The sequence below is a fragment of the Varanus komodoensis genome, unplaced genomic scaffold, assembly GCF_004798865.1.
Source record: "Varanus komodoensis strain SLA01 unplaced genomic scaffold, ASM479886v1 scaffold18_3, whole genome shotgun sequence".
Classification (NCBI taxonomy): Eukaryota; Metazoa; Chordata; class Lepidosauria; order Squamata; family Varanidae; genus Varanus; species Varanus komodoensis.
This window is the reverse complement of record NW_025335549.1, coordinates 3,816,576-3,835,618: the sequence shown is the minus strand read 5'-3', so window position 1 is coordinate 3,835,618 and position 19,043 is coordinate 3,816,576. Positions and strand designations below refer to the sequence as shown.

The 19,043-nt window shown below is 42.9% G+C and overlaps 1 protein-coding gene across 3 annotated transcripts; it reads left to right on the top strand.

Moving 5' to 3' along the window:
- The first annotated feature begins 583 nt into the window (after positions 1-583).
- Positions 584-18,283, top strand: LOC123021928 (A-kinase anchor protein 17B-like). Of its 3 annotated transcripts, XM_044427186.1 has the most exons (8): positions 584-1,689; positions 3,933-4,073; positions 4,638-4,778; positions 5,583-6,366; positions 7,919-8,049; positions 11,581-11,821; positions 13,017-14,556; positions 14,825-18,283. In XM_044427186.1, the coding sequence occupies exons 3-8, from the start codon at positions 4,762-4,764 to the stop codon at positions 14,950-14,952; spliced, it is 2,841 nt and encodes a 946-aa protein (XP_044283121.1). In that variant the 5' UTR covers positions 584-1,689; positions 3,933-4,073; positions 4,638-4,761; the 3' UTR covers positions 14,953-18,283. The 3 variants fall into 3 exon arrangements, with proteins under 3 accessions (XP_044283121.1, XP_044283120.1, XP_044283122.1); XM_044427185.1 differs by lacking the exons at positions 584-1,689; positions 3,933-4,073; positions 4,638-4,778 and having other exon boundaries at positions 4,798-6,366; XM_044427187.1 differs by lacking the exons at positions 584-1,689; positions 3,933-4,073; positions 4,638-4,778 and having other exon boundaries at positions 4,799-6,366; positions 15,105-18,283.
- The last annotated feature ends 760 nt before the right edge of the window (positions 18,284-19,043 follow it).

Below are 19,043 nucleotides of genomic sequence, written 5' to 3'. Positions count from 1 at the left end.
ACTGCGGGCGAGGGCGCGAGGCCGCGGCGGGGCGGGGGCCTGCCCGCTTTCGGGCCCCCGGCGGCGGGGAGGGCGCGAGGGAGGGCAGCTGCGGAGCGCTCTGTGTGGGGCTGGGTGCTGGGGCGGGCGGAGCGGGGGCTGCCCCGGGGGGGCTCGGCCGTGTGCCTGAAGGGGCGTTTTGGTACGGCCCGAGGAGCGCCGTGGGGCGTGTGTGGACGAAGAAGGGCGCAGGGCAGGGAACGAGCAGGGCTGGCAGGGGGGCGCCGTGTGGGGCAGGGGGTTCGCGAGGGGCCTCGGGACGCCCGTTAGGGCTGGGCGCTCCGTGGGGAGCCGTGGGGAGCGGGGGCTGCGGGGCGGCGCGCATCAGGGGCGCTTGCGGGCTGTGCGTCCCGCTGGGGTGCAGCTGGATGTGGGGCCGGGCTTTGCTGGGCAGGGAGGGGCCCTGCGCTGCCTTGGGGAGGAGCAGCTCTGCGCGGAGGGGGCTGTGGGGGGGCTGGGGCGGAGGGTGGTGAGGGGCCAGGGAGCCTGTGCCATCTTGCAAGGGCAGGCTGCTCCGTGTGGGGCTGATGCCTGCCTGCCTGCCCTGGCGAGCTGGTTTGGGCTGGGCGGTTAGGGGTGCGGATGGGCCAAGGGAGCCCGATAGCATCTGGGGTGGGTGCGGAGACCTCTCCCTGTAGGCTGGGCCCCGGTGATGATATTGATTGAATGTGGGTGTGAGAAGAGGGAGCATGAAGGCGAAGAAGTCATCGCTTGCGCATTGCTTACGGAAAGGCACACCTACTTATCATCTGGGACAGAGTTCACCAACCTTGTGTTCTCCAGATATCTTGGACTACATCTCCCATCACTCCCAGCTTGGTTGATGGGATTTATAGACCCATGTATCTTGGGGTGCTTTTTTTTGGGTTAAGGATGATTCAGGGTATCTGTTTGGATTGATGGAGTTGTGTGGGGTGGGATGGAGTGGAAAAACGGGGGTTTAGGCAGGGTACCATGACCAGTAATATTTGTTTATTTATGCACCCTGTGTCTCTGCCCAAAGTGGAAAGCAAGGCGGGGGTGTTGCTGTTTGGTAGGGGAGTGCAGAGGAAAGCACAGGCCTGCAGTACAAATGTGTTCTGGGCTAGCGTGGGTGAGGCCTCTTTCTCCTATTAGGAAATGCAGTGAGGTGGCATGGAAGCAGGAGAGATGCCTTTGTGGTGAGAGGTGTGTGTGTGTAAAAACAAAATACTGAGGGCTGGCTTTATTTGAGGCTGGGCTTTGGAACATGGCAGCTTATCTCTAGTGTCCGTTTCTGCTGTGCCAGGTTATGACCAGGGGAGAGAGGATGTGGCTCTCTATGGGGTCTGCGGTAGAGGGAGCCATGGCCCCTGTTGATCTGAGGGAAGTGGAAGTGTACAGAGAGCCATACAGCTGATGGGAAAAGTGAGTGCATGTGGGGAAACAGTTACTTACAGGTAATGATGAGGGGAAGAATGGGACCGAACAAATGCAGAGGTGTCTTTGACTGCCTCTTACGGAGGAGCCTGTACCATTAGGTTTGGATTGCGGTTCAGATCCTGCTCAGTCATGAAAATGAGTGGTCTAAGTCTAAGTCTTTCTTAAGTCTAGCTCACTCAATATCAGTGTTCCCAGAAACTGTCTGTATACCTATCATAGCAGTCTGACCTCACAAGGATATTGGATAAGGTATATGAGGATCGTTTATATTAGTACTAACTTACTATTTTTATCCTGTCCCTTAATAAAATAATCAAGGTGGCTTAAACAATTCCTGTTACAACAGCAACATATAAAAAGCAGCAAAATTTGTAAGAGCAGCAAAAAATAAATCAGTAAGGTTGGATTTAGGGATCAGTCCTAACACAGAGGCTTCCATGTACCCAGCACCCTGCTGGGCTGAAGTTACCTAGGCCTCTCTGGTCTCCTCCCTTTCCTGCTCACGGGAATGTCCCCTTTCTCCCTTCCCCGAGGTTGATTTCCCAACCTGGAGAGTAGCTAGAGCGGTTGTTTCCATGCCTGTTGCAAGGAGGCATATTGATCTTTTGACTCATCCTTATGAGATTGGAGCAATATTTGTGACCTTGGATGGGTGAATTTCCATTATTCTATGTCCTCTCAGAATATCTAGGGGCCATAAGATTGTGTCTTTAAAGATGGGTTTAAAAAGGACCTTGTCTGACACTGAAATAACGTCAAAACTAAGTACAAGGTAAGCCTTGGATGGAAGGAGCATAGAATAACCATGTAATAAAAATATGTGATGATATGCTGGGGATCTGAGAGCCAGTGTAGTTTAGTGTTAAGAGTGTGGGACTGGGACTCAGAAGATCTGGGTTCTAGTTCCCAGTTACAGACTCTTAGCCCAACCTATCTCCCAGGGTTCTTGTTATGGGGATAAGATTGAAAGGATGTGAATTTTGTAAGTTGCCTTGAGTTCCTTGAAAAGAAAAAGGCAGGCTATAAGCATAATAAAAATAAATAATAAATAAATATGTAGGATGAAAGATTAGTGGGAAGTAATAGTTACTCTTTCAAGGCTCCGGAATAATATGAAGCAATGCAGAACAGTATAGTATAAATGCTTCACCATTAAAAGTCAACCAAAGCAAGAAAAGTCTTGCAACATTCCTGCAATATGTAAAGACTTGGACTTTGACATACTTTTTGGGAAAGGACCAAAAATGGAATAAAAACAGGAAGGTCTGTATTTAAGAATTGTAGTTCCAAGTCACCATTCTGCATAATGCCACTAGGCCAGATTGTCTGCCAAAAGTGAGAAAACAGTTAAACTGCAAAGTTAATGAGGCAACTTGTCTTTAGTTTTAAACCCACTCCCTCCATCTCTGTTTGTTCCCCATATTTTCATGAATCTCTCTTCCATCTTTACCATGAGTGGCTTATGCTGCTATAGAAAGAAGTAGATTTTATTTTTAGTATATTTGATAATAAGGCTCATCATTTTCCATTTCTTTTCTTGGTATCAATACCTTTAAGCTGTGACCTGGTTCACACATAATGACCCCAGAATACAGGTTGAATAAGGGTTGTCATTTAAACATGGGTTGTTGAATTGTGGGTTGTTATGCACAAATCCTCTACTATGGATTAACTATGGGTTGTTAACCCAGGAAGAGATCCCATAGTTCAGTGTTGGGTTATATATTCTTAGTTGTTCATGAATTGCAACCCATAGTTAAAGCATAGTGAAGAGTTCATACATAATGGCAACCTGTGCATCAGTGGCAGCCCATGCTCACTCAGCCTATACTTTGGATTGTTGTTGTATGCAGCCAAGCCAGTGTTTACCTGGGGAGCAAATACACAGTTGAGTTCTGACTGGAATGGTGGTTGAATGTTCTCAAGTATCATGGGACATTTCTCAGCTTTTGAGTGAAAGAGAAACCCATATCCTAACTTTTGAGAAGCTGGTTTTGTAGATATGCCCCAGGATGAAGCTATTCTTTGTAATTTTAATGTTATAGACAGTGTTTTTCTTTTGTTTATTTAAAACATTTATATGCCTCCTTTCACTATACCACATTTCATGGTGCTCTTGAATTTCAGTGGGTATATTTGTTTTATTGGTATGTTTATTAAGAAAGAAAATAAGTAGGTATCCATCTGTAGCACATGCTGCAGATGTATGTTGGTGATCCAGGTGTTTTGTAAGGGATGGGAACAGGTGATGGCCTTGCCTGCGGCTGAATTTTATTTTTTATTTCAGTCTCCCTGGAGTTATGCAATTTGGACCCTGAGGTCTCAGCTTAGTTGAATTTGCCAGTAACCTTTCCCTATATGTTCAAACAGCAAACAGACTGGGTAGAGAAGGATTTTCTTAACGTTTGACTTGGGTACAAAATGTGTATTGAGAAAAGCGACATTTTAGGGGACGGTGCTAAATATACAAATGAGAATATTATAATTTCCAGTACAGAGCTTGAAGAGTAAATTGGAAGACCAGGGGAGAAAGGAAACATGTATTCAGAAGACAAGAAAATATCAAGATCAAAAAAGTAGCTGGAATTTCCACCAACTATTAATTTGTCTTTCAAAGTTTACTATATTTCAAGGTGTGTAACTATAATTATTGCATGAACTGCGAGGGATAGATTGTGTTAAACTATGTTAAGATAGCTCATAGATCTGTTTTTCATCTGATCTTTTTAAATGGACAAAGAAATATGAATGTGCATTTCTGAACTTATCAGAACTGCAGGTAAATTATAGAAGTATTTATCTCTAGAATAATTGTAGAATTATTTACACTCAAATGGAGTGCAATCATATATCATATATCGGAGAAAATGCACTGTGTGGTTCTGTGCTGCCTGGGAATAAGAAGACAGAATAGATTTTTTAAAATTGTGATGTTAAGTATTTCTTTTGAACTAAATTGTGATAAGCTTTTCAAAACGAGGGATATTTGTCTTGTACTGTTTACATCTTCTTTGGTTTCCACTAAGCTCAGTTACATGCAGGGTTTTTTTCATCAAATAACAAGTTCTTAGTGTTATTAAACTATGTTGATATTCCCTGTTGTGGCTGGCTAAATGTTTGGAAAATAGATTTTTGTTACACAAATTGATTTACAATGTTCTTCTTTATCAAAATACTTCTGTACTTCTTTCCCCCAGGCAAAATAATTTGTACTATACTTAAAAATGAAAAAGACAGAGCTGAGATAAAATGACTTTCACAGCTACTAGAGATTTACAGTGCAATCCTGTATCTATTCTAAAGTAAGCCTCATTGAGTTGGATGCAGCTTCCTCCCAAGTAAGTGGGTGTAGGATTGCAGTTCTAAAAGTGCTATCTTAATCACGCATCCTTGAAAATTAAAGTAAGTGTGTTTAAGATTGCATCGCCTTATCTGGGAGTAAGCCTCATGAAGCTCAGTAGAACATCTCAGTAAACGTAGCTGGGTTTGCACTGTAGTTTTTATTTTTAAATTTTATTTTGTTTAAACTCTTTCAAATCCATTGCTGGCACTCTGTGACATGAATAATGATTCATCTACCTGTGGTGTATTTTCCAGCTACAAAAACCTTTTTGTTAAAATTTAAATTTCTTTTCTTTTTTTTTGCTGAGCCTTTGGATTTAATTTCAGGCACTTCTTTTGCTATAGTGCACAGCATCAGGAGAGTTAAGCCATTTCTTTACAACATTTTAAGGGAAAATAGTGATTCAAATGAAGGTAATATTTAAAACAGTAAAACAGCTTGTAGCCTTATGCAGAGCTATTTTGGAGTGAATATGTTTGAACTGCCAGAACCTTCTGCGTAAACATTCATACAGTTAAGTTTAAAAGCATATCCTTTTAGGTTAATCAAGAAGCTTTTTGAAATGCTTACTTTAATTCTGAAAAAGAAGCATTCCTGATTTCAAAAGTTTGGAAAACACTTGTCCAGTCTGAACGATAGATAGCATAAAAGGCAGCTGTGCTTAATGTCACTTATTAGAATGGAATACATGTTTGCATAGTGTTCCCAACAAGCGGCTGTTATTAGTAACCATGTAAAATGGAAGGAGCATGCGTTATTTGCTCTTCAGCATAACCTCACCTTTTAATTGTTTTTCTAGAGGGCATTTGGACACCATGACAATTACTCTAGTATGCGATCCCTCGGAAGCTATGGAGCTCTGTGCTTCTCAGCAACTCTATCTTAAGCCTGTAGCGAAATTGGCAATCAGTGTGGTGCTTCCAGAACACACCGGATCTACCAGGGCATTCTCTAAGTGGGAAGTGATGGACAAGCTGAAGAATATGATTTGTCCAGACCAGTTCACCAGTGTTAAGGTTTCAAAGAGCACTAAGGGTTTCATTCGGTTTGAGGGAGAGGCAGAAACCAAGCATTTGATTTGTAGCCTTAAGGAAAAGCTCCATGGCAAGATGATAAAACTGAATGGTTTTAAAGATGACTTGCAAGTGGTTGCTACAGAGGTGCAGCCTGACTTCTCAACTCCTCCGGAGTTGGAGCCCAATTTGAACAATAGAGAATTGCCGGAGGAAGACTTTGCTGAGCAAAGCAAGGATATTCCTGACTGCATCCATTTGGAAGGATTGCCATGCAAATGGTTTGCACTGAAAGGCTCAGATAGTGAAACACCAAGTGAAGAAGTCTTGAGAGCAGTATTTGAAGGTTTTGGGAAGATCAAGAATGTAGATATTCCCATGCTTGATCCATATAGGGAAGAGATGGTGGGAGGAAGCGTGAATAATTTCACTTTTCGTGGCCTGCGGACATTTGAAGCTTTTGTTCAGTATCAAGAACCCACATCTTTTTCAAAAGCTATGGAGACACTTAAGGGAATGAAGCTTATGTTTAAAGGGGATGACGGAAAAGCTCTTGCGTGTAACATCAAGGTAAGAAGTATCCCACAGGGCTAGCTGTTACAGTCTGTTATTGCAAAAACAACCACAACTTGTAGCATCTGGGACAGATAAGATTTCTTCTGCCATAAATAATTGTGCACCAAGTGAGCGTCATCAGTCCCATTTCTCTCTGACAGTGAACTCTAGTTCACAAAAGCTTATGCCACAATAGAGGTGCTTCCAGATGGAAGGTTACTAGCATTAATGATCAGTGTTAGCTCATATTACTAATCCTGTAGCTCTCCTGCCTTTTCTTGTTTGTTTATTATGGAAGAAAACAGTTGAAAGTGATGGGGAAACACAGGATGGTTACATTAGTTGAGTCTCCGATAAAATTCTGTGAATGGAGCAGGACGGTTACATGACACAAGCCTCATCTGAAAGCACCCTGTGCTAGTGCCACCAGATTTTATGATCCCATAAGGTGTTGCTCTTATGCTGCCTCCTGGTTTTGGCTGCCATGTACTGCGCAACTTCCTGTAGAAGGTGTTTTTTATTGGTCCGCCTAATTGGTATGTCTTTCAAAATTTCCATGTTTTGTCTTTAACATATGACTATCTTGGCTTAAGCAGACTCTTCTATAATTGGGGATTATTTTTCTGCTTCCTTCTTGGATATAACTTTGTATTATTATTAGCTATAGGATACATTTTAGAAAGTTTGTGAATTGTTCTACAGGAATTCTTAAGAAATCAGCACAATAATGTCCACAAAGTAGCTAAGTCCCACTGAGTTCAGTGGGGCTTACTCTCAGGTTAGTTGTATAACCTGAGAGTAATCTGAGTTGGCACGTTTTACTTGGTTAACTTGTAAATTATCTGAGTTAGTTGTATTTTAAAATTTCATTTAATATCTCTGGTTTAGTGACATGGGCAGTTTTGCAGTAAGGATTTCAGTTCTTTCATGTGACGAACCTGTAAAATGAGATGTTTGGGTTTAGGTTTTATTTAATCAGATGTCAGCAATTCTGAAGCACTGTTGCCAGTGCAGGAGAATACTTCAAAAGGCTTATGCAGGACAGTACTTGGGACACACAGAGTCCTAATTCTCATTTTAAAAGCAGTGAAAAGTAGCAGCTTTTAAGCATCGCTTCACATTTTCGTCTTTGTCAGCCACTGTCCTAACTCAGCCTTTAAATCACCTTTTAAACTTCCTTGCCCTGAGAGCAGAAGGTTGCAGTTTGGCATCAGGTGTAGTTAGAATGGGCACATTCTGCTGCTTGTGTTCATGCTGGATAATTGCTACTAGTCATTTATTGGTGGTGCCATATCGTGTGTAGAGGGCTGGATCTGAGTGCATCTGAGTGGAGCAGATGTAGGGGAAATAGACAGCTCCTTGTCATCAACATTTATATTTTCTGTGCTGAGCTGCACAGCAGAGGCCTTGCTCCTGCATGTAGGTAGCTGAGCCCAAGTGGCCTGGAGAATCTCCCGATGCCCCGAGGTTCTCTCTCTCTGATGGTGGAATTGGCCGCACAAGCTTTGTGGATGTTATCTGCTTGAATGAGCAATTTTACAGTTTTGTTCTCTTTATTTCGAAACAGGTGACACCTGATACGGCCAGCCATTTCAGTGAGAGTGCCATAAACCAGAGAAACCTGGAAAGATTAACTCTGCAAGGGCTAGAGCGAGAAAGAAAGCGGGAGGAAAGCAGAGGGAAAAAGGGAACAGAAAGGTGAGGAATTAATTTTCCAAATGATGGACTGTGCTTTATTAGTGAGGGAAATTGAGACGAGTGTGTTCATCGCGGTGTGGGCTTGTTGCTTAAAAACAAAACCATTTTGCATCCAGGCAGTTTAACTTGTGCACCAAAAGCAGTTGAATCCTGTGACCTATATACATGGATGCAGATATTTATAATTTTCCTGCATTGTCAACCTTACAATTTTTGCTTGCTTCACTCCTGTTTTGCCAGTCATGGGGAGGGTCAGTGCATTTTGGAAACGTGCCCACAGTAACTGCAAATCTCACTCAGAATATTTTCCTGTCACCCGAGATTTCAACTGGCACTGTCCCTTCATTCAACCATATCTTCACTACCATGTGGACTAGAACACCTTAAAAATAATTGAAAACCAAGAATCTCAGTACCAAATTCTGCGTTTCCATAGCATGCACACAGCCCCAAGTATATTTTGTTACAGTGTTATTCAGGCAAGAAGACAACGGACTAAACTTGCAGTCTCTGACCAAAGCTTGGACGGGTCCCCCTCTCTTGTTCCATTGCCTTCTCTCTCCTCATACATGCACACCATCCACAGCTGTTTGCATTTATGTCCAATAAATGTATCTAGATTATGGGAGAAAATAGAGGAATTTGAACCATACTGTCATGAAGGTGAATTTGGTCTTTAAGGTTATTACCTCGCTTTTAAACATTGTTCATAAGATAAGGCAACTGGCTGAGCCTATGCAGTTGAATCAGTGCTGCATAATTGTTGATGCTGCCTGGGAGCACTGGCTCCCCAGGGCTTCAGGCTGGAGTTTTTCCAGCTCCTCTGGGGGCTGAATCTGGGACCTTCTTGTGTGCAAAGCATGTGCTCTACCACTGAGCTGTGGCCCCTGCCTGGTCTAGTATTCAAAACATGTTTTGATCAGGTAACCAGCAAACTGCAAACTGCATCCTGTTACTGTCCCTGAGCTTCATGATTTTACTTTTACTTTTCCAGGGGAAGCTAAAAGGTATAAAAGACGGCCTTCATGCCATGTTGGAGATATGGCTGCAGAAATGATTAAAAATTAGGTACTTAACTCTGCTGTATCACTCAGAGTGACTTAATGAAAGCATTTGCCTTCCATGGAAGAACAATACCGCTCTCACTTTCTCAGTCAAAACTTAGTGACAAGCAGTAGTTGGTTCAGAAATAGATGAATGATGAACTTCAGGAGCATATTGGTTAAAGATTTTGCTAGCAATTCACTTTGTTTCTTGCATGTTGTGATCTGTACAGTAGCATTATGTCTACCCTGAAGTAAAATTAATTTCCAAAAAAGATCATGATGCTGCTTCAGTTCCAGGGTTGCCTGATGAGTCGAAACATGAATACGTGCCACTACTTGTTTTCTCAGCCTTCCTTGGTTCTCCAGAGGGCTTCTCCAGTGCCAGAACACACCTGAGCACCAAGGACACCTGAGCACATATATTTTAATTCTGTGGGGGGACCTGGGCTCCTCCCACTCCATTCTGTTTAGAACAAAAGTTGTTATGTTAAAGGCAGAAATGGTAACCCTAGCTTTATGCCCCTTTCACCCAGTTCAGTTCAGTACTCACAAGATTTAACTTTCTCACCCCTTTTCAGTCTGTTTAGCCTTTGTACATAAAATACAGATCCTTCAGCTCTGGGATTTCCCAGTTACCAGGCAAGGCTGTGCTTGTTGCAAACAATTATCAATTCTTAGGCAATCAAACTAGACTGCCAACTCATTCTCTGCTCACAAATTATATATTATATTCCTTGGGTGAGGAACGGTTCTCGACCTAACTGCTGTGTTTTCCAGACTTCTGGGAACTGTAGCACTGTCTTTTGAATTAAAACTGGAGGCTCACTACATGCTTGCTTCCCAGAAGGTTTACTTTTGGAGTTACCCATAAAAACAAGCAGCCTGTTTTGTAACATCTTTAGTGTTGAAAAGATCTGGAGGATTCAATCTTGCCAACAGGTTTGAGCCTTTTTTTTGGTTGGGCTTAATAAAGGTATTGCCTGACTGTGGATGGTGGTACTTTGAGAGCCTGCAATCACAACCTTTACAGACCCGAGGGCAACATGGAGCGTTGTTTGGGGTGATGGAGGCTGCACATGTCTGTACATTCACATACCACTCATATACCTTTGATCATGAAGTGTTGTAAACTGCTGTTGTTTGGTATAGAAATGAAGATCATCATCATAATAATGTACACTACTTAGACTGTGCTTATCCTGTGTACATTCTGATTTTTTTAAAAGTCCCTTCAGTTTAAGGAGGGGGTGGGCAACTTTTGCTGCTTCCCTTTGGAGATCATCTATAATAGGCTGGGGTTATCCTATGCTGCTGCTTGTATACCTAAGGCACCCCCACTTAAATCTACATCCATTCATCCTCTGACTTACACATGCACCCATCTACCCACACAACCTTGACCTTTCCCGTTGCTGTTGGGGATGGGGAAATGCTCCGGGGAGGAGCGGTTCCTTGCTCTAGAACCCTCTTTCCCCAACCAGAACTTTTGTTTGCCACTTCCTTGGCTGATCTGCAAACCACAGAATCCAATCCTAGGGTATGTCCCTGGCTGTTTCTTGTGGTGCCATCTACGAGCCGCCATCCCTGTCTTAGAATGTGGGAGTTAAAGCGCCCTGCCTTTAGAGGAGCCCATGCGCTATCAAAGCATGAACCACTCGCTTGGGCAAAGCTCCCGAAGAAGGCACAGCCAGAGCAGTTTCTCGTGCAGACACAACAAACAGCCTCCTCCCAGAGCAAAATTCGGTGGCGAAATGTTCAACTGTGGCTGCATTCCTTGTCCCTATGAGTGGCTGATTAGGAAGAGGTAAGACCAGGATCATACACTAAACACAAATCTGCATGCAGTCTCTATGTGTGTAGTTCTGAGAAACTCTTTCGGATTGAATTTATCACAGCACTCGAGCAGTTCTCATACAGCAGGCAGCTCAGGAATTAGTGTCCTATCCAACATGAATCTACTGTTGCTTTCATTTCTGCCCTATCTTCTCTTGTAGCACTCAGCAGCTTTCAAGGCCAGACCTGCACTGTCTGTGCTCAGCCCATTTTTGTGGCCTAGATACTAACTTGGAATCAGGTTAGAGAGCAAGATTTCAGTTGAAAGCAAAGCAGGGCAAATGGACCCCTGGTTCTCACTGGAAAAAAATGTGTTCAAGTCCTATAGAAATGCATAGGATTGAACCTGCAAATAATTCTGTATTAAACTATCTCTGCTCTGTGTCCTTTTAGATGTAATATCAGGGAATTTAAGAAGCTCAAGTTACCTTGTAACATGTTGTATCTCCTTGTAAATATGCACGGTGCTATATATCCAAAATGCACATTAGTAGGAGATGTTACCTCTTGTTTGTAATAGCAACTAGATCCCAAGAGCTGGCATCTTTCCTCTTAGCACCACAAAGTCCTGTCCGATAAAGGATAGGAAACAATTGTGAAAATGTGAAACAATTTTTTTCATCTCAATTGTCCCGTATTAATAATTGCCTAGAAAAAGACGTGATGATGATGAAAAAAAAGTTGCAGAAGGAAAGAGGAAGTCTAAGATCAAGAGACGAGAAAAAAGACAGATAGATCGGGATGAAAAACGCCCAAGAAAGCAACCAAAGGTAGCAGCTGGAGAAGAGCTGTGGCCAGACAATATGCCTGAATGGGAAGAGAGGAAATACCTTCTAGCTCAGAGAAGAGTGGAGTCTATCAGGCTGCTTACAGTGCTGTTAAGCCAAATAAAAGTAAGAATATGTTATAAAATATTATAACGTTTTTTATTTTAAAAATATTTAGCAGGATGTGGACAATCCACTGTAGGCGTATTTCAGGAGACAGTTTGCCACAAGTGGGCAGCAAGTCTCAGTTTCCGTATCGAAGCCGCGTGGGATGTCGATGGGCTTGACCGTGCATGCAGTGGGAGGAGGGAGAGTCACCTGTCCGCCTGATTTTGGGTTGGGAGACCCAGTCGCTCCTTGCCAAGATCTGGGGCTTTTAATTCATCTCTCCTTTCTACTCTGCCCAGTGATAACACAAACACTTGTAGGTGGAATTTCTGAATCCATAGCATAAAGGAGCCTTTCCCAACCTTGTGCCTTGCAAACGTGTTGGATGTAACTTCCTTTGTTTCCGGCAAGGAGCCAGCAGGTTGGGAAAGGGAGGGTGGGAGGGGCTGTTACCCAGTGGAGGTACTGGGGCTGAAACTCCTTAATAAGATCCAGATGCGGGTTACCTTGGCTATTGCTTGCAGGCAAAAGAAGTGCACCTTACACATCTGTGTTCTGGAAGCTGCAAAACTGCAGGCTCTTAAGATACAGCACCGCTGGGTTCTATGATTTTGTGAGCTTTTAAAAATGTTATTTAAAGTGAGCTAGCCATAAACAGTTCTTTCTTTTAAGGAGAAGTGGACACACTGAAACATCAGGTCCCAGAGACAGTTCCACAACGAGGGCTTGCATGTGTTTTCTTAGCCACAATAATTTGCTAAGGGTTTCAGAAAAGGAGACAGATATGACCTAAAGGTCACAGTCCACAGAAAAGTTCTTTGGGCTGGGGTGAAGATGGGAGGGGAAATATGAGTTGTGGAAAAGTATAATACTTTTATGCAGTTTCTTTTAATTTTGACATGTTGGATCCAGACTTGGTCATACTTAAAACAGATGGGTCTCAGTGGGTCTGCTCTAAGCATGACTCGATCAAGCCCATAGACTCTTGTTCAGAAGAATCTCGAGTTTCTTCTGCAAACAGATTAGGGAGTGTGTGCTGTTTTGGTGTCTGAGCCAGGACAGCCCAAGATCTGACTCTGGACCAATCCAAATTGCACACAAGATAATTTGCTGTTAGGCTTTGCTGAATCGTATTTAATTTCTACTGATGTTGTCTGTTTTGTTGTGCTGTAATCCTGTATTTCCTCCCCCCTCCTTTTCTCTTTTTGCAAAGAATTTTGTGCTACCATCTGGGCAGAGAGAGGAGCCTCTGCAGGATCTTGAAAATGAAAGAGAGGATTGTGTCCATATACCCCAGCCACAGCATGTATTGACAGAAAAGAAAGACATTCATTATCCTGAGCTTAAGGATGAAGGAGAACCTGAGTGTCAGTCAGCCCCATTGGAAGATACGCATATTTGGGAAGGGGAGGAGGAACAGTGCATTGTGACTGAGACTGACTTCCTTGCATCCCCCTGCCCCCTTGGGAGAACTGTTTCCAATGCGCCTGTTGCCAGAGCAATCACCTGTCGCTTAACAGAGAAAGATACAGACTATTATAGTGCCTGCGGCTTGTTACAGGTCACAGTCACTCAAGACTGCAAAGTCACAAGTTCTCCTGACAGAGGGGACTATCCAGGACCAGACTTGGGGTGCTTCTCAAAAGCCTCCAATGCAGACCGCTGCAAGAAGCAAAAAGTTTATGAGACGGAGGAGTTCATACATTACTTACTCAATTACTACCAAACCCCAAGCTATGCACGAATCTGCCCAGGGGCACAGAACTCGGAGGACAAGTCTTGGTGGCAGAGGGTGGTGTCCTGTAATGGGAATGGCTTCCAGGTCAGCCTAAAGAATAAAGATGGGGAATGCTTGACTGAAGTGAGTTTAGTGCAAAACCTTCCTGAGAGAGACAGTGATAATTATGAATGGGAAGTAATAGAGGAGGAACCTGAGCCCACGGAAATCATGCCAAAGAGCCAGGCATGTGCTAGAGAGTTTAGCGAAACCTACCCAATACGGTGGGCCGATTCACCGGAGAGAACATCACATGATGAACTGGATCACTCTGTTCTAGTAAGTACTGGTACTGCTTGTGATAAAAGGTCCCAAGAAGCGGATACTGGATTGGCCGTTGTGCCATCACATAAGCCGTTCGGCCATGTGTATAAACTGAAGGATTTGTTGGAAGAGATCAGCAGCGATTCAGAATACTTTAGTGAGGGACTCAATGAGTCACGGAGCAAAACTGAGAGAAAAAATGGGGGTTGCAGAAATAGCTGCAAGGCATGGCCTCTGAGCCAGCCAAGGGCACGAGAACTGCTGATTTGTGTCCAGAATGTCTCCTGTGGGAGTGAAGATGGCAGGTGCAGCAAACGCAGCTTCCGCTCAAATTCTGAGTTCCATGACTCAACAAAGCACTCCCGGCAAAGGCTCAAGGCAACGTTCAAGAGATCCAGCAGTAAAGTAAAACGAGTAGGACAAAAAATCAGATGGCCATCCAGTGAAGAGGAGAGAGAAACCAGCAGGAAGAAGAAGAAGAAGAAGAAACAGTCTTCTGGAAACTCTTTGCTTGATGCTGAACCTCACTTTCTTAAAACAAACCATTGTGGAGAGCTAGAGTCCCTTGGCAGGATGCAAAGAAAATGTAGCAAGATGTTCCACCACCACAAGATGAAATGTAAAACATTTCATGGCACAGGAGGATCAGTAAAAGCTAAGGATGCCATCCATTTGAGTGCCTCTCAGCTCCAAGAAGCTCACCAAGAGGCAGGTAAGGGGCACATGGACATTAATGTGACTGGCAAGCGAGGGTATGAAGTGGAGGGAAGGCAAAGGATAGAGAGATGATTGCAAGGGGCACAACAGGGAGGTGGTAGAAACGGTGGGCTGTACAGGTGGAGGATGGTCATGCAAGGAACTGGGTCTCTAGGAACGGGGCAGGTTTCTGTTTTGCAAACTTCATGGCGTTATGAGCAGCTCCTGCCACCTGAGCAATCTTAAATCTTGAGGTTCTGCTGCAACTCTCTCCTGGTTTGCAGGGGGCTTGCTATTAAGAAGAGAGGTGGAAGCAGATTCCAAAGGATGGCCTTTGTTTCCTGTTGAAATAATTCAAACAAATCCATGCTCAGAGTCAGTCTGTGGAGCAGAACTTGGAAGAGGATGCTAATTTCATTGGTACTGGAGAATGATGGGAATCTTGAGATACTGTTCAAGGGCAAAGCTCAAAATAGGTCCTTTTATACAACTCTTTTAAGAACTTAAGTGTAAAACTAGATCTTTGGTGATACCGGCATTTTTTATTTTTTATTTTTTGCCTAGGTTCCTCTGCATGCTGGGTGACAGAGGGCACTGTGCTGAACTATTTAGCTTGGTAAAAGTAGGTGGCAGAAATCAGTTGGTGGAGTCGATGTCTGTGCTAATGAGGAAACCCTCCCAAAAAGGTCAAAATGTTACTGCAATGCATGATTTAAGTCAGGTTGAACATTTGAGCCAAGGAAACGGAATAGTCCCCGCTGCGCTACAGGATGTGAGTTCTGCTCTCTGGTAACAGTACAGTTAGAGGAGTTACGCCGAAACTCCTCATATACTGGTCGATTTTTTTTAATTCAGAAGATTCAAAAAGGAAGTGCCTCCTCAGTCGTTTTTAAAAGGGGGTGGGAGGGAGATAGGATGTGATACTTCTGTGAAATGGAAAAGGAACATGTTTGTAATTTTCTGCAGATTTGGTAATTTGTAAGGCCAAGCGGCCGTTGGCATAACTTAAGCCAAAACCTTGCGGGCATGTGTAGGTTATGTCAGTCACTCTTTGCCTGCCCAGACCATTTTTGGGCAGTCCCCATTGGGTTTCCTGGGGAGGGAGGACTAGCCTTTTCCCACTATGCTCTTGGACTACAGCTCCCATAATCCCCAGCCAGCGTGGGAGTTGTGGTCTGACACATTGGGAAGGCTCTCTGTTGGGGAAGGCTAGTGTAAAGCAGCAGGTACCATATTTTCCATCCTGTTATCTGGGAGTTCTGCCTATGCCTGCTGCCTGTTATCTAACTGAGGGCAGAACTGCTTGTGATGCAGGAGATCCATTATCCGATTTTCAGGCATTAAAAAAATAAAGCAGGCACAGTGGGCTGAGATTATCATCAGAGCAGCAGTGCTGGAAAGAGTATGGATTTAGCGCCTTTCTCTGTCTGCCATGTAACTTTTCCTGTTGGAAGAAGGCTCCTGTGCTACTGTTTGCTCCACGCTGGCAGAAAAATGCCAGCATTTTTTCTGATGTGGACAAAATAGCAACTTTGGGGGAAGGAAGGGTTAGATCAGAGGAAGACAGAAGAGGGAGAAAAGGCCTAACTCTTCCTCTCTCCCCAGCACCCACATTCCAATCATATTGGAATCATTTGTGGGTGCTTTAAATTGTTCTGTGTTTTGTTTTCTTTTTAAAGCATGTCGGCAGCTCTCCTGCATCCCTTACAGTTTGTCCATGCAGAATAGGTGGGATTTGCTGATGAAATGGACAAAACTAAGCTATAATCACAGTGAAATAATTTCCAACTCTTATGGTGTGTGAGACAACCAGGGAAAGCTACCTGGTCCTTGCAAAAGTTGTGCTTCCCTTTTCTCTTTGAGTTTACAAAAGTCATAGGACTGACTACCACTCCTTTAAAAAAAACAGAGAGAGAAATTTGTGATGAAAGAATGCCAGTTTTTCACAAGTTCCTTACAAGCTCGTGACACGTTGCTTTCGATGACTGGGTCCGCTGAACTGAGGGAGCTTTGAACAATGAATGGGGGTATGAAATATCCTTCAGTGCTGGTTGCTCTTCCGTTCTTCGAATTAAGCCATCTTCGGAAGTGCAGTACTTGGAGCCCACAAAGGCTGCTCCACACAGTTATTGTTTAAAGTTGTATGAAACATGGAATCTGCTCTGCAACTCCATTCTGAAAACACTGTATTGACTTCAGTGGGACTACACAAGAGCAAGTACCTTGGCGGTTGTCACTCACTGCACCAGATGGCCACAACTTCTGTGGAATAGTATTCCATATGGAAAGGGAACAGCAACACATTTTACTTCAAGTTTCCGCTTTAAGTTTGATATGCTTTATTTATTACATGTCATAGTCATTTTCATGTGATATGCATTCCCCCACATACCATCCATGTTTGTTACCTTCTGCTCCAATAAAGTAGTAATGAACTAAAGTATGTAGGTATTTGTTGTGTTTAGATTGTGTTTGCACCAAACTGATCAGCAGTGGTGATTCTTATGGACCTCTAAGCCCACTCTTTCTTTAAAACTGAACTAAGAAAAAAATGTGGCAAACCAACCCTATTTTTTTCCTACAATATTTGTCGCCACCTTGAATTGAATGTTTAACCTACCTGTGAATAAAGCTGCTTTATTGGGAAATTCTTCCAGCAATATATTAGATACTTACTTTCCCTTATGAAACATTTGTAAGCAGAAACTCTTTCCCTAGGGCCTTTATTTTCTTTGACTTTATGTTAACTGTTTTGTGCATGGACATGCACATCTTGAATAAAGTGTTTATGCACATTTAAACATGCATTCTTCTTTGGAAGATCCTTGAAGTAATTTCATATTGGTAAGCAAGTACTAGTTAAAATGCTGCATTCCTGCTATACAAAGACACCTTTCCCTCTAGAAGACAGGTCAGACATGGTGGGCTTCCTAAAAAAGTAGTCAAAGTGCTCATAGCAACATCATTCTTCTGTAGTCTGTGCTTTCTGCCACAGAATAAATTGCATTTTCCTCTTCCTTCAGTGAAGGGAGAAAAGTGACAAGAAAATAGGCTCAAACTAAACTCTCTTGGAATAGCCACTGCCAAATCTCTCCAGGACTATTGTCATATGTGCAGCTGAGTTTTATTTCTTTAAGAGTCCTTAACCAAAGTGCTGTGAGCAATTTTGTTAATTCTCCAAGCAACTAAAATTAAGCTTCTGTATATTTAAAACAAGGTGCCACCATAATTTGTTTCATGGCCTGTAGCATTGCACAAAGCTATTTGGCTATTTGGAGATCTTGGATTGAAATTGGGAAAAATAATCTCACTTTTCTGTGAATATGGATGCTTCCTTGGTCATTAATTCCCTTCTGCAAGAATCGGAAAATAGAAAATTCCAGTCCAGTCGGAAGCCTGCTGGGAATATCCCTTGAAATGCACCCCAAGGACAAAAGTGGGAGATAAAGTGTACTAATGGCTCACTTGTTTAATGGTTTTGGACTATCATTTTCAACATTTAACTGTCTTGAATGGCCCCCCCTGCTTTTTTTTTTAAATAACGGCAACATAACTGTTAACATTTATTGCTCAAATCACCATAAAACAGGTTTGTGAAAGTAACTTTATGAATGTTCCTAGAAAGCTTCCTCGAACTTTTAAAAAAGCGAGTTTGTAGACATGTTCTGGTTCAATTTGTATTGCTTGAAAGTCGTGGTGTCTTAATTATGAAAAAGAATAAAATGTATTTATTTATGTAAAAATGTTTAAATGCTAATTCATGATGGATTAAATTGATGAGTAGCATCCAACGGTTAAGTTGGGAATTAATCTTGTCCTAATTACTATGGCAATAGAGGAGGAGGAGTGGAAAAGGGTAACTTAATTTTGTTATTCAACAACACCTTGTATCTTTGTGCTCTATCAAACTCCTTTCCCCCATATTGGCCTCCGAGTTACTTAGCCTTCCACATAAGTGGGCTCCGCTTCGTTTTCTTCCCGGGAACTGAGACTTGGCCAAGAGATTCAATATCCATAGATGAGATTTCTGGACAATTGGATAGGATATAGAAATTTAGTTTCCCAACTAAGCCTTGCCTTTGAAATCAGCTTGGTTGCGTTGGCTCTCCAGATTAATTTGAACAGTGTGTCCTGTGCACACGCACATCCTCAAGCCAGGTTTCATACAGCCTCGCCAAATGTATCTTGTCAGGTTTCCCGGTACCTTATCTTGACAGGTATTTAGGCAGGTTTTGCAGTGCCTTATCTTTATGCAATGATTGTTTTTCATTCTCCGCTGCTTCTGTCTTCAGTATAAATACGCCAGAATTGCTGCTTTTGTAGCACAGAGACTGGTTATGCAATAGCTGGTAACAAGACAGTTAATAAAAGATGGATTTGACTCACTAGAGATTTATGGATCCTTCCAAGAGTGAGCTGGGAGATACGGGGGGAATTGGGCATTTCACTTTGAACTTCGTGAGACATTACAAAACTTGGCTTCTAAGCAGGGAAACCCATGGA